The sequence below is a fragment of the Leptosomus discolor genome, chromosome 5, assembly GCF_034619465.1.
Source record: "Leptosomus discolor isolate bLepDis1 chromosome 5, bLepDis1.hap2, whole genome shotgun sequence".
Lineage (NCBI taxonomy): Eukaryota > Metazoa > Chordata > Aves > Leptosomiformes > Leptosomidae > Leptosomus > Leptosomus discolor.
The window spans coordinates 26,037,804-26,050,346 of record NC_141395.1 but is presented as its reverse complement, the minus strand read 5'-3'; the positions used below and the strand labels follow the sequence as shown (position 1 = coordinate 26,050,346).

Here is a 12,543-nt window from a genome sequence, read left to right as displayed (position 1 = left end):
AGAAGCAGTCCATGTATTACTCTTGAGTAAAGGCCTGTAAATTAAGCTGTTAACTCTAAACAATTTAGCAATACTAAACCCCCAAACCTGCTATGCTCAATTTTACTTTGGAAAGTAACCCCACTCTAGTCACTGGGATTAGCTGTGTGAGCAAAGTTAACTGCATACAGGACTGGTACACCTAATTGGTAGATATATATTTCTAAGAAACAAAGCAAGCAGCTTTTCTTACAAGAAAAAGCATGTTTTACACACATTATACTCCTAGCATTCATATTCCAGAATGTGTCAGCAGGAATAGAACAAAAGTTCTCTTCTTAACAAAAAACTGGTAACAAGTATAACACAAAATCTGGATGGGAGAATTCTCTCCTTGCCTCTTACACAGCAGACACTGAGGTAGCAAAAATTACACCCTTGTTCCCCATTATTCATGAATAAGACACTTTACATAGAGAGCTTTCTAATTTTTATGATCCCCAGAAGGATGGCTCTCAACATCATACTATCAGAGGGCCTTTCGAAGGTAGTTAATGACTACTCACTCTAAAATAAATAGGTGCAAGTACATCCAATGAAATTAATAGTGCAACTAGTTTAAAGTTAGTATGTTAGTATTAGCATTAAAAACTAATGAGATGTATGGAGACATGGGGAAAGGAAAAGGACAACAGAAGCTTTCCTAGTACCAAATGTCAACCATTTTAATAGCAAATCATGTGTAGGCACCATGAAGAAATGATCACAAAGTGATTCTCAGTAGTGGATGCCTTGATAAACAGTTTATAAAGAATTGGAGTAGTCTTGAAAAAATTACCTATAAGGAAGGCCAATGAAGCTAGAAGGAATGGATAACAGAAGGACAAAATGGGACTGTAAGCTCAAAAAGCACACAGGCATGGGAGGAAATCTCCATTTTACTGGAATGGTAAGATGAGCAAAGTAGGAATAACACAGTAAGTAAGAGTGAGGCCATCTTCCACAGATCACAGCTTTAGACCACAGCTTTAGACCATTCATGGGACAGGACAGCCCCTGAAGAATAAACAATGTGTTGAGCTCATCAAACTAGGCAAGCTAATAGAGCATTCAAAAAGGAGTCTTCATTTTCTATATAATTTTGAATAATTTGTTTCTGTTTCACTATGAATTAATTTATAAATCAGTCATCAATAATTTAATGCTTTGTTATAAAATTATTTTGCATTTCCAGCATTAATGTTGCCAGGAGTTAATGCTGATCCAGGTTAGGTAAAGTTCATTATCAAGCCAGAAATGATAGACCCATGAAGAGCAGTGCTATGCACACAAACTCTCTCAGGGGAACCTGCAAATCGACTGTATTTGAGAATTTCAGGAGCTGAGGCACAACTCTTGCCAAGTAACAAACAGCAGTTTGAGAGTCAGGAGCCAGGACAGAAGCCCAGATCAGTGTCACTTTGGCAAACTGCAGGTAACAAAGGGACAGCTCCTAATTCCTTGTGACCCAGCCTAGATCATCCTACATTGACTGGTTCATCATTTTTTCATCATTTTTGTGGAGAGGAATTTCTCTGAGACCACTGGGGCATGAAAGAAGAACATGCAGCGTTGACTCTGTCTCTTCATACTCTTCAAGTACTTGCATCCGTTTTCCTGATATTTTTATTGCCTATGTTATTCAGCAGCGAAGAAATACAGTGACCTTTCAAATGCAGGTAATAAGGCATGACATCAGTCACCAAAATTACTTTGTTAATAAACCATTTTAATCCTAACAGATGCTTCATTGTTCCACCTATTGTGATTTATCTAGTATAACAGGGTAGAAAGAAAAATCACCTACAACAGCTGCAACAAGACAGAGGATGCAACTACAATTTCTTGTTTCTTTAAGATTATTAATCTTAAATGTGTCAGAGAGCTCCGTGCTGTGCCTCTGAGTCACAGAAAAGTCCTTATTGTGCCTCTAGAGGACATATTAAAGGCTTTCAAAGTTTGCATGAATTTAAAGGAATTTAAATGGATCAAAAGTTGCTGACTTCTTTTTATTCTGTATCAGATAGAACAGTAGTGATTGTTAGCTCCTGAAGTCAGTTGAATATAGTCTTCATTATCGATTGCTCAATTACAAAAAAGATTAGGTTTTGGATTAGGCCTTAAAACACACAACTACTTCCAAGAAAACACAGTAAGACACCCTGGATCTAGCAGTAACGCAAGCATGTTGTGCTTATTTCTGTGCTTTTACTTTTCAGCTCTAAGGCAGGATGGAGTAAATTCTTTCTTCACATAATTTATTCTTTGGTTTATTCAGTTGGTTCCCATACTACCCTTCTCCATAAGAGAAGGCTTGTGAAAATACTTATCATTGGTAATATTCCTAGTACAGGTCTTGACAAAGGCAATGGGTGTGTTTACTATTTCATTCATGTTTTCTGCTTTTAGCTTGATATCACTTTCTCAACTGCCCTTCTTGGCAAGTTTGAGATGGAACACCATTATCCCCATATGCTGCATGCATATTACCTTTTTCGTACCTTAATTTACCAGTATTCAGATCCCACTCCTTTCACAACAAACTGATTAATTTACTTCATCAGGAACATAAAAGACAGTACACTGACTTCCTACTTTCAGCTAATATGTCATTTCATGATTAAAAGTTAATCTAAAAGTACAGTGAAGAGTAAAACATTGTGCATTCAGTACCTGAAGTTGAATTTTTGCATCTTTGCTGACACTTTTTGTTCTCCATCGTCTTGTGACCCGCTTGTCTTTCTTTGAAATATCTACACAGTTAGCCTACATTACACAAATAGTTAAAAGTGACAAAGTACTATTAAGTTGACACAAGAAACACAGACAGTACAGTAAGTTAGTAAAGAATCGTAGCGTTAGACATCTACAAATTAGAAAGTAAGGAGAAGAATGCCACTGCCAGGGCCTGCCACTACAGCAGTGACCAGCTGTAGCTATACACACAGTTCTATAAATACATGGTATATTTAGCTCATTTAGCAAAACTACTGGTACACTTTCCTCATGAGTGCACAACATTTAGGACCAGATCTCGAAATCCTTATGGATTTCTATCCTGATACTACTCAGAAAAATGTAGAGTTCAGCTCTTCCTGAAATCAATGGTAAGTCTCTTTACCTCATTGGAACTAGACTTCCCAACACACCAACACCATTGGGAGATCTGTGTATTCAAGGGGACTGAGTGAAAAGGGAAGAAAGTATTTAGGATTTAGGATCTGCTGTTGCTTTCTTGTGGTCAAGCGGAAAACACACCCTGAATTGGGCAACAGTCCAGCCCTTGAGACCTTTGTACTATGCTCCCTTTTCTAGAGCATGCAACTTTGAGGGTCTTTGGGTCTCCACTGCTTAAAAACTTTAAATTATATCTTACTCAGCACAATAAAAACTCCTTAAATACAATTTCAGTGAATACATTATTTCTATTGTAATAGCTCTCAGTTTTGCTTTGCAAATGACTGAATCATTTGATTTGTCTTATTTAATGCAAATAGTCTTAATTATTTGCTTACACATGAAACATTATTATACATGATTAAGATAAACATGTAAGATAAACCTTTCATCCAAGATTTACTATGATTTCAGAAAATCATTCTAAGTTAACTGACAACTTCTCTGTATTTCCCTTAACACAAAGAACAAATGTTTCAGTGTGATGATTTATGTTCAAGCATATTTACCTGCATGTCTGTGAAATTTGGTGCTGACTGAGTTCTCTGTAGTATTTCTAAATTTTGAAGGAGTTTACTGAGTTCCACAAGGTTTGACTGACAATGAGCAAGATCTAACAGATGTAAAACAAGAATACATTAGGTGCTTCAGTTCGAACTTCAGGGGGTTTTTTGCCATGATGTCTATCATTGGCACTTTATTGCGTTATAAAAGTTAAATGTCTAAATCCCTGATAGTAAGGCATCTAAGTTTAGATTATTTTAGAGTTATTTCTAATGGGAGTCAGCAACAAGTGTGGACTTCAAAAGTTGATCATAGTTTAACAATTATATCCATTAAAATAATACAGATTATCAAGATAAATTTTAAAAGCAACATCGCAAAACATGCAGAGAGAAGACCCCACCACAAGCACCTAACTATCTGAAGAGCTACTTCATGTGCATGTAAAGATGTAACTTAACCAGTTTACTGTTTCTTATTTTATAACAAGAAGCTTTGCTGAAAGAACAAGTCATGAAACTGTAAAGACTAACCTTCTGCACATCTGTCCATCTCTTCAGAGTCCTGCAACCAGGCTGCTACTTTACTCTGACCAGTAGTGCAGGTGGCAGGAAGGCTATTACTGCATGGTATAGGAGACTGCCAGGGAAAGCTATTCTGTTGTACCTAAGGCATAATAAAATGCTTAAATTTACTGTTGCTATATTGCTGAGTTGGTGTAATCACCATACTACTTCAGATTATGAAAATAAAATAAACATTGTGATTTCAATGACATCTGTGATTTGACTATACAGTTCCCCAAGATGCAGATTTTTCTGAGCAGCTTGTTGGGAGAACCAAACCAAGATCCTCACAAGCAAACTGTGTTTGGTAACCACCACTTAGAAAAGCTCTTGTTTAAGAACAACAACATTGTCAAACAGTAAAGAGACGGATTTAACCTCAATGACAAAGGCAAGTGCAAATTGTTCTGGGGATGGTGAACTGTTGCAAGATCTCTACAGCAGACCATTAACGAAGGCTGCAGTAAGGCTAGATTAGACAGTCTTTCAGCTACACACACTCACAGGTTTTTGCTGGCCATTGGTTCCCACAGTGGAAACTCCTCTCTATAGGCATTACAAGCAGAGCCCACTGAAACTGCCCTTGAGCAAGTCCAGCAGGCATGAGTTTTCAACAAAAGACCACTACATACCTTTCCATCCAACACATTAGCCGCTGGTGAAGACTCTGTAGTAGAGGCTGAAGGGAATATATGAAAGCTGGCATCTCTCGGAGATCTCACAATCTCATTCTGACGGTACAACCGGTGATGCCGTAATTTTGAAACCCATGCATCAAATGAATCCTGGGACTTCACCTGGAAACAAATTCGCTATCAAGAAAGCATTCAAAACACTACTTTTCTGCACATCTTTTACAGTTTTATTTATTTCCACTGTAGATGAAAAGAGAAGTATTTGCACCACTTTTTACCTTCAGATGATAGATGTGTTCTTCTGTGTCAAGATCTATTCTACGAGCCTTCTTTTTTATAGACATAACTGATAAACCAACATCAATGCTCCCATGGACTTTGCCTTTCTGTATCTAAAATCAAAAAGCAGGGTAAGAAATTGGTAGTATCACACACTTCTTCACTGTATTTAACAGGAGAAATATCTGGTGCTGAAATGGTTTCCCTTTTTATGAACATTTTAATATAAAGCCATATTAAAAAATAAAACCTGTAGTCAGACTAAACACTTATTATATTTATAGACAAAGTATTTCACAAGAAGTGTGCTTGGTGCAGAGCCATCTCCAAAGTTAAAGTGTGTTTGTTCACACCAGTACACAGCTACAGGAAGTGAGAAGCAGAGAAAATTAGACAGTACTGAGCTCCCTGCTGGTATCGCTTGATAGTTATTGGTATCAGATCTAACTAATTTAATGCTACCCTTTATATCTCTTGAGTACATTGTAATCACTTCTCTGTCATATCCACACATCTCAGAATAATCAGCTCTGACTGACATAAAAACTGAAAAAGAAAAATACATGGTCAGGCTAATTTCTCAAGCAGCTTCTTTAAATAAACTACTTTAAGTAATGTCATTTTTATTTTTATAGAATAAGAAAAGGTAGAATTCTTGAGGACAGAACTCAACCAAAATCTTACATGCTTTCCATACACAGACCTCTCTCTGAATCTATCAACAAATTTCATGTGTGTGCTCTCATAAATATGCCTAGAGCAAGTACGAGATTTAAACATCCTGGCAGGCTGAATTCCAATACTTATTTTAAAATGGTCGTCAACTTTACTTACATCAATTGGTGACTTTGAATATTTTAACATTCCATTATCCAGGACAAAAAACCTCTGAAAGAAAAAAAATTAATTCTTTCTTAATGAGCAGATGCAATTCAAACTATGTACAATAATTCATCTGCAAAAGAAAAGGATTACTCTGCGGCAACTAAGGAATGTTTGTGGGTTGGAAAGTGAGGGTAAATACAGTATTGAATAATTTTCTTGGTTGTTTTTTGAACAACAATTATCTTCTAAGCAAGAAAAACTAGATTTCCTTTTTCCAACATTATGTTCTAGGTTTAACTTAGTAAACCTTGATAATGAAGGGTACTTTTTTCAGTTTTCCAGTCAATTCAACAAAGTCTATAAGAAAGACTCTGTAGGCCAAAAGAGTTATGTCTGTCTCTTCATTTTCTTCCTGGTTTTCTCCCCATAGAAGCTGGTCACATTTCAAATTAACAACCTGCCTTCCCTATCCAGAAACTGAAAAGTTTTTCCTAGCATAAGATCTATATATATTCCAAAAGGAAGACCCACATTGTGGTCTCCTTGATCTCCAGCTGGGAAAAAAAATGCAGGCTGTATAAGACACTGCTCTACCATCCAAAACTTTGTGCCTCATGGTATACCTCTATGCAGTGAGGTAAAGATGAGATTGTAATTCATGCTGATTATACCTTTCCTAGCTGTAATCTAGCCAATACAGGTAGCAGTACGAGTGTAAATATTACCACATTCCCAGCAACATACCCAGGTCATGGGAGGGCTTACGTTTTGGGTGTCAGTCATTGCTACAGTGTGAGCCACTACATCTTCATTGACATAGTTACCAGAGCTAGGCTAACCTGATGATGCCTATCTGTGCTGTTGCTACACCTTTATTTTGCGGATTGGCTCTTACACTACAGCAAAGAGCAGAATCCCCTATTCACAATGTGTTTCTCCTGCAACTAAAGTTGCCCTAGCTTGTGTTTACCAGGCCACTTGAGCTGTATTGAGGACAAGTTAGCATAGACTTTGGCACACAGCATAAAGATACAGCCTAGCAAGAAACTTTAAATTAGATTCACTAACTTGTGTTTACCACCACTAACTTTCAAAACATTCTAATTAATAGAAACTGATTCATATTTGTAGAGTTTAACCTAAAGCACTAATCTATGTTAAAAATCTAGAACACAGCAAAATATTATCCTAGATTCTCTAAGCTGTCAGACATGGAAGGGAAGGATGATGTTTTCATGATGTGAACCTGTTAAATTGACACTATGAGCCAGGGTCAGTAGTTAGACAGCAGAAAATATCTCCTGAAGATGGTTCTGGAAATTATGTCAGTCTCAAAATAGATGATTACTGATATCTCACACAGGGCAAGAAAACAGTGCTTTCCTAGAGATGCGACTTCTGGAATAAGGTGTCAAAACAGCAGGAGGGGTTTGGTTCTGTGATCTTTTAACTAGGTGTGGTCATTAATGGACTTCAATAGAATATTCATTTCATATTGCTCTGCCTCTCTAAGTTCCACACACAAAAGAAAATTATCTTTTCTCATCCTTCGTTCCAAAGCATACTGGACTTCAGAAAATTATAAGCTACTCTCAAAGTTGTACACATTATACCTAGTATGCTACTAAAGCACACTCAGAACTGTCAGAATATGACATGCAATGTCCAATAGACAGAGGATGCTATGGGTTTGCTAGCAGAACGCTAACGCGGCACATGCTACAATTACTGTCCGGCATTCCCCACTGGGCTATCAGCACAAAAGACTGATATGGAAACTGCAGGATACCAAAGAAGCAGTTGAGGGAAAAAAAGTAAAAAATAATACAAAAAAGAAATTAAGCTTATTAACAAATCCACAGTTTCTAAACATAAGTTCAGCATAGATGCTTAGGTGAAATGAAAGGCAGAGTAGAGAGCGATGCTGAACTGTGAAGCTCTTAATCACATTAAAGATTATTTACACAGGTAACTGCTCTAAAGCCATTGTGAAAAACCAGATCATCAGTAATGATCTTCTTTATAGAACTGTGAAGTTGGACTTCCCTTGCTGTCCGGTATAGTCCCTTGCCAAAACAGACACTTGACGAAGAAACAACACATTAAGACAATGTATTTTAAAGGAGTGGAAGCAGTGTGTTATTCAATGTATTCTTATACATCTGATTAATTGTTTTAGGTTTTTTGGGGGGTGGTTTGTTGGGGTTTTGTTTCTTTGGGGGTTTTTGGTGTGCTTGTTTTTTTCTTAAAATAAGATCTCCTTTTGCGTCCTTTCAGTGTTTCAGGTATGTTATTTTGAAATCCTTAAATCCCCCTAGACTAAATACAAGTAGTGCATATGTATTTGATTGCCAAAACTAGAAACACTAGTTAAGTAAAACAAACAAACAAACAAAAAATCTAAGATAGGCATGCACAGAAAAGGGTGGCAGGCATATGTACAAGTTAGCATAACATTCAGAAAGAATAGAGAAATTAGAAGAAAAATGTAATTTATACTAGTATGGACTGCATTTGGACTCAGACCTGAATAGGTCCCACAATGTTTAGCAAAAAAAAGAAAGTTAATGCTTTCCCAGAAAAAAAAAGCCATATATACAAATGGTTTCATTAGCCTTTGCAGTAAAACACATTCTGTCCTGGAAAATTATCCTGCTTCAACTACCCTCAGCTACAAAAAGACAGGTGACCATCAATACCATACATCATCTTGTTAAAAAGGGTGAAAAAATGTAATTATTATGGTATAACATAGAGACAAAAACGTTTATGAACACCAGGTTTAGGGCTAACAAAAGGTAGGATTATGCATGGAGAAATGTCTCGAAATTAACTAAATAGAAACAGGAGATTTAGAGTTGAGTTTTGAGGTGTTTTCTTTTGGTTTGTTTTTTTTTTTTTAATTGAGACATCTAACGGCAAAAGTGTGTAGTCCCACTGCATGCCCACACAGAAGATTGCAGTGAAGAAGACAAACACAATTCAGAGACAAAGCTGAGCAAACCTGCCCATTCAGCATGCCTGAAGGTGAATGCTCTCCCATACAAACACCTTGGGTCCATGCAAAAGCCCCTCGGGTCTCCTCTGCTATCACGAAAACCTGTGTACTTCACTGTAAACTCAATGCAATCTTACAGTACACGGCTACATTTTGTTATAATATATTAGAAAAAACGAAAGGGATATCGATGAAATCTCTTATATAAGGCATCTGCTGCATTATTTACAACTTCTGCCTGGATTTTTGAATACAATATTAGGCAGCAGGCACTGCAATTTGGAAGCCATGAGCTGTGTGTGAAATTCTTTACACAATCTGAAGAAAAAGTCATGCACCAAAATCCTGGGCATCCTAATTTCCTCTAGACAAAAATCCCATCTCACAACATGAGGTAATAATCTTTTGACTGTTTTGAGACATTTACCTTGTGCCAACCTTTTAAAGGCCATTTTCTCTTTTTCAGCATGAAACCTTCATGTTTGTCTGGCTTCTGGACATTGGTCTGGCCTATTTTCAGACCCTCTATGATTTCCCAGCTGTCAGGTTCCTGGTGAAAAAGTACAAAGACACATTGATTAATTAACTGCACACACATGACAAAAAATTGCATTTTATGTAGCACAAATTCTCCAGTGCAAGATAGAGAGTAAAGGAGGGCTAGGCTTTTAAATCAGCCTATTTAGATACCAAACTACAAGGTCACTGTAGTACAACCAGATGTATCACATTTAAAATCACTGAATACAGATATTGTTTGAAGTCTAAGCCTTACTATGTAACTAAAATGAAACTGAAGCTTTTAAAAAAGTCTGACACTGTAACTGAACGACAATCTGAGGGTGGGTTTGGATGTTCACCACAAGGACTGCATCCCAATGAAATAAATACATCCAAATACGTGAAAACAAGATCAAATTGTGGCTGAACTAAGAATAAGAAAGGTCAGACTTGCTACTGGACGTAACAGTGCAAAAGTGCAGGTGGCTCTGACCACCTGTTAAGTCTATTCAGAAGGCACCCCACAAATTAGCACTGCACTGTAAGAGCTAAAAGGAATGAAGAGATTTTGCAAGTGGGGTATGGGCAGAATCTGCATGCTAAAAAATTTACCTTTACTCACAGTATTCCTTCTCTAAAAAAAGATGGGATTGCAAGATGAAATGAGGAAGCAACCATACTGTTAAATATATGGGCATAAATTAACAGTGCCCTTTGTGGTATTCCCTGATCATAAAAAACTGTAAATTTTCTGATCTTTAAAGTAGAAGCTACATTGATTCTGCACACTCTGATTTTTCCTTAAAATCAGAAAAACAAGGAGAAGAAGTTGGCTTGTTGATGGTTTTGGATGTAGCAAGCTCTTGTCTTCAAAGGCATTTTAGGATAGTTTCACAGGCTAATTGCGCTTTTAGAAATCTGCAAAAGGAAATTAATCTTTTTTTAAATTTTCCTGTATTCATTTTCACTGTATTAAGAGAAATTTATAGGAAAGCTAACTAATTTTCTCTCCAGAGAAAAGAATAGGAACTGTATCATTTTGGATACAACCAGTTGTATGCAATTCAGGGAGCCAATTAAAGCATACTTCTTCTACATACCACTTTTACACATGACAACTTGTACAACTCAAGCCAGACTTAAATATACCATAGTGAACAGCCAAAGAACAATATTTTAAAGAGAAAAAAGTCATGCCTTTATATCTGTCCTCTTGCTATTACTGTAATCAACAAAATTCTATACCAATTTCAAAATCTCCTATTGCCTGCTCATTAAGACTCTACTGATTGTATCCTAAAAAGGTGTAAATTTCCATTTTCTCAGATGATCTGTCACATCTCCCAGCAATGTTAAGAAAAGCTACCGAGAGAGGAAGAAGGTTATGCAGCATCAAATATTTAAAAGGAAAAAAAGAAAGTCTCCTCCATCTTCTACAAACCTGTTGAATGCCGAGCACTGACGCTCTTTTGTAACACCTCCAAGTAAGTTACACAGCCCTGATAACATTAACATTGCTATTATCAAAATATGATTTCAAAAGTAACAGTAAATGTCAAATCTGCAATTTGCAATAAGGCCTTGTTATTTTGCGAAGGGTGAAAAGCTCTATCCCAGATAATACTGCAGTAAATTTTAATAGAAATGTTTACTCAGTTTAGTTTCCATGCATAACCATAAACTGGAACTATCCCAGTGCCAGTAAACGTCGTGCTCAATAAAACACCTTTTTTACTTCCCTGTGTTTTGCTTGAATATCCTATTTCCACTACTGTGGAGGGAAGCACATATGCATCATTTTTTCCCTACAAAGACGCATTTGGAACTTGAGGGGGGCAAATTAAGCTATGAGTCCCCTTGGGTGAGCAGAGAATCTCTCTCTGCAACTCTGCCAACTGATTCTTCACCATATTGATTTCCCCTTTAGAAGATCAGCTGCAGGCATAAATCTTTTATCTAGTAGATAACATCAGTATTGAGTACTTCTCAACTAGAAATCACACAATTATTCAGTTCAATGTGGATACCTGTCTTCTGCTGCACCAGTGCTACAAGCTGTTCTTAAAACCATCCTAACAATCCTAACTGTGCCTCATCCCACAGGCTTGGTGTGATGAAATACGCCCAATACAAGGGACATTATGCAAGAGCAGCCAGAAACAGGGGAAAACCAGAGTGAAAGTGATGTGCTTTAAGGGTCCTCATCCAATGCTGATTCTCAAGCACTGCATTAGTCCTAAAGTACAGAATCCAATGCAACTATGTGAGAAGCAGCACTGCATGAAGCAGCAGGACCAAGGGAACACGAGCACAACTTACAGTACCCAGGTCTGCATATGTCCCAGGTGCTGGGAGTAAGGGAGCCACTATCAACAGCTATCTGAACCCAGTCTTCTTGTCTGCAAAACATGTCTTTTCCAAATAAAACAGAATGAATCATTTCATTTTTCCCAGAATGAACAGAAAGTTTCCTTTTGAATTTGTTTTACCAGTTCAGTTTCAGAACTCACAGACATTTAATTTCAGATTTTTCTTTTCCACCAAAGTCACCTTTTCAGTAACAATCTTGTTTTTTCATATGAAATACCTTAAAATGAAGCTTCTTTACGTGGAATTAGACTTATTGGGAATCAGTTACTCCAAAACTGAGGAATTCAGCCAGGAAGAAGTTGACTGCAAAGCACCACACACAAGGCTGCACCTTTCAGGAACTAGTGGTATTACCCCTACAGTTCTATGCATTTCTCTGCCTCAGGAAAAAAGGTCTAAGCAAGAGATTTTAAACTCCAAATTTTAAGAAACTACCCACAAGGAATGTCATTCAAATTAATATAATTACTGATTAGCAGCACTTTTAGACTTGAATATGATTTGCTCTACCTTAATAAGAGGTTTGGACTGGATCATTTCTCAAAGTTCCTTCTAGCCCCATACTCCAAGATTGTAAAACTTGTTCCTGGGGGCCATCCATGGGCAATAAAAACCAAAAACAGACCACCATCACCATCCAAATCCTTACTTTTGTCAATATAGCATCTAC

The 12,543-nt window shown here is 37.1% G+C and overlaps 1 protein-coding gene across 4 annotated transcripts in view; it reads right to left on the bottom strand.

Annotated features, from left to right (window-relative positions):
- Positions 1 to 12,543, bottom strand: part of OSBPL6 (oxysterol binding protein like 6) — a 51,981-nt gene that overhangs the window by 24,015 nt on the left and 15,423 nt on the right. For 3 of the 4 annotated variants that reach the window (XM_086466240.1, XM_086466241.1, XM_086466243.1), the window contains exons 3-9: positions 9,430 to 9,552; positions 6,014 to 6,067; positions 5,179 to 5,292; positions 4,898 to 5,062; positions 4,233 to 4,365; positions 3,705 to 3,808; positions 2,692 to 2,784 (exon numbers count right to left, since the gene is read on the bottom strand). In XM_086466240.1, coding sequence (XP_086322366.1) covers positions 2,692 to 2,784; positions 3,705 to 3,808; positions 4,233 to 4,365; positions 4,898 to 5,062; positions 5,179 to 5,292; positions 6,014 to 6,067; positions 9,430 to 9,552 — 786 coding nt within the window. The remainder of the gene's footprint in view (positions 1 to 2,691; positions 2,785 to 3,704; positions 3,809 to 4,232; positions 4,366 to 4,897; positions 5,063 to 5,178; positions 5,293 to 6,013; positions 6,068 to 9,429; positions 9,553 to 12,543) is intronic. The other variant, XM_086466242.1, reaches the window with a different exon arrangement.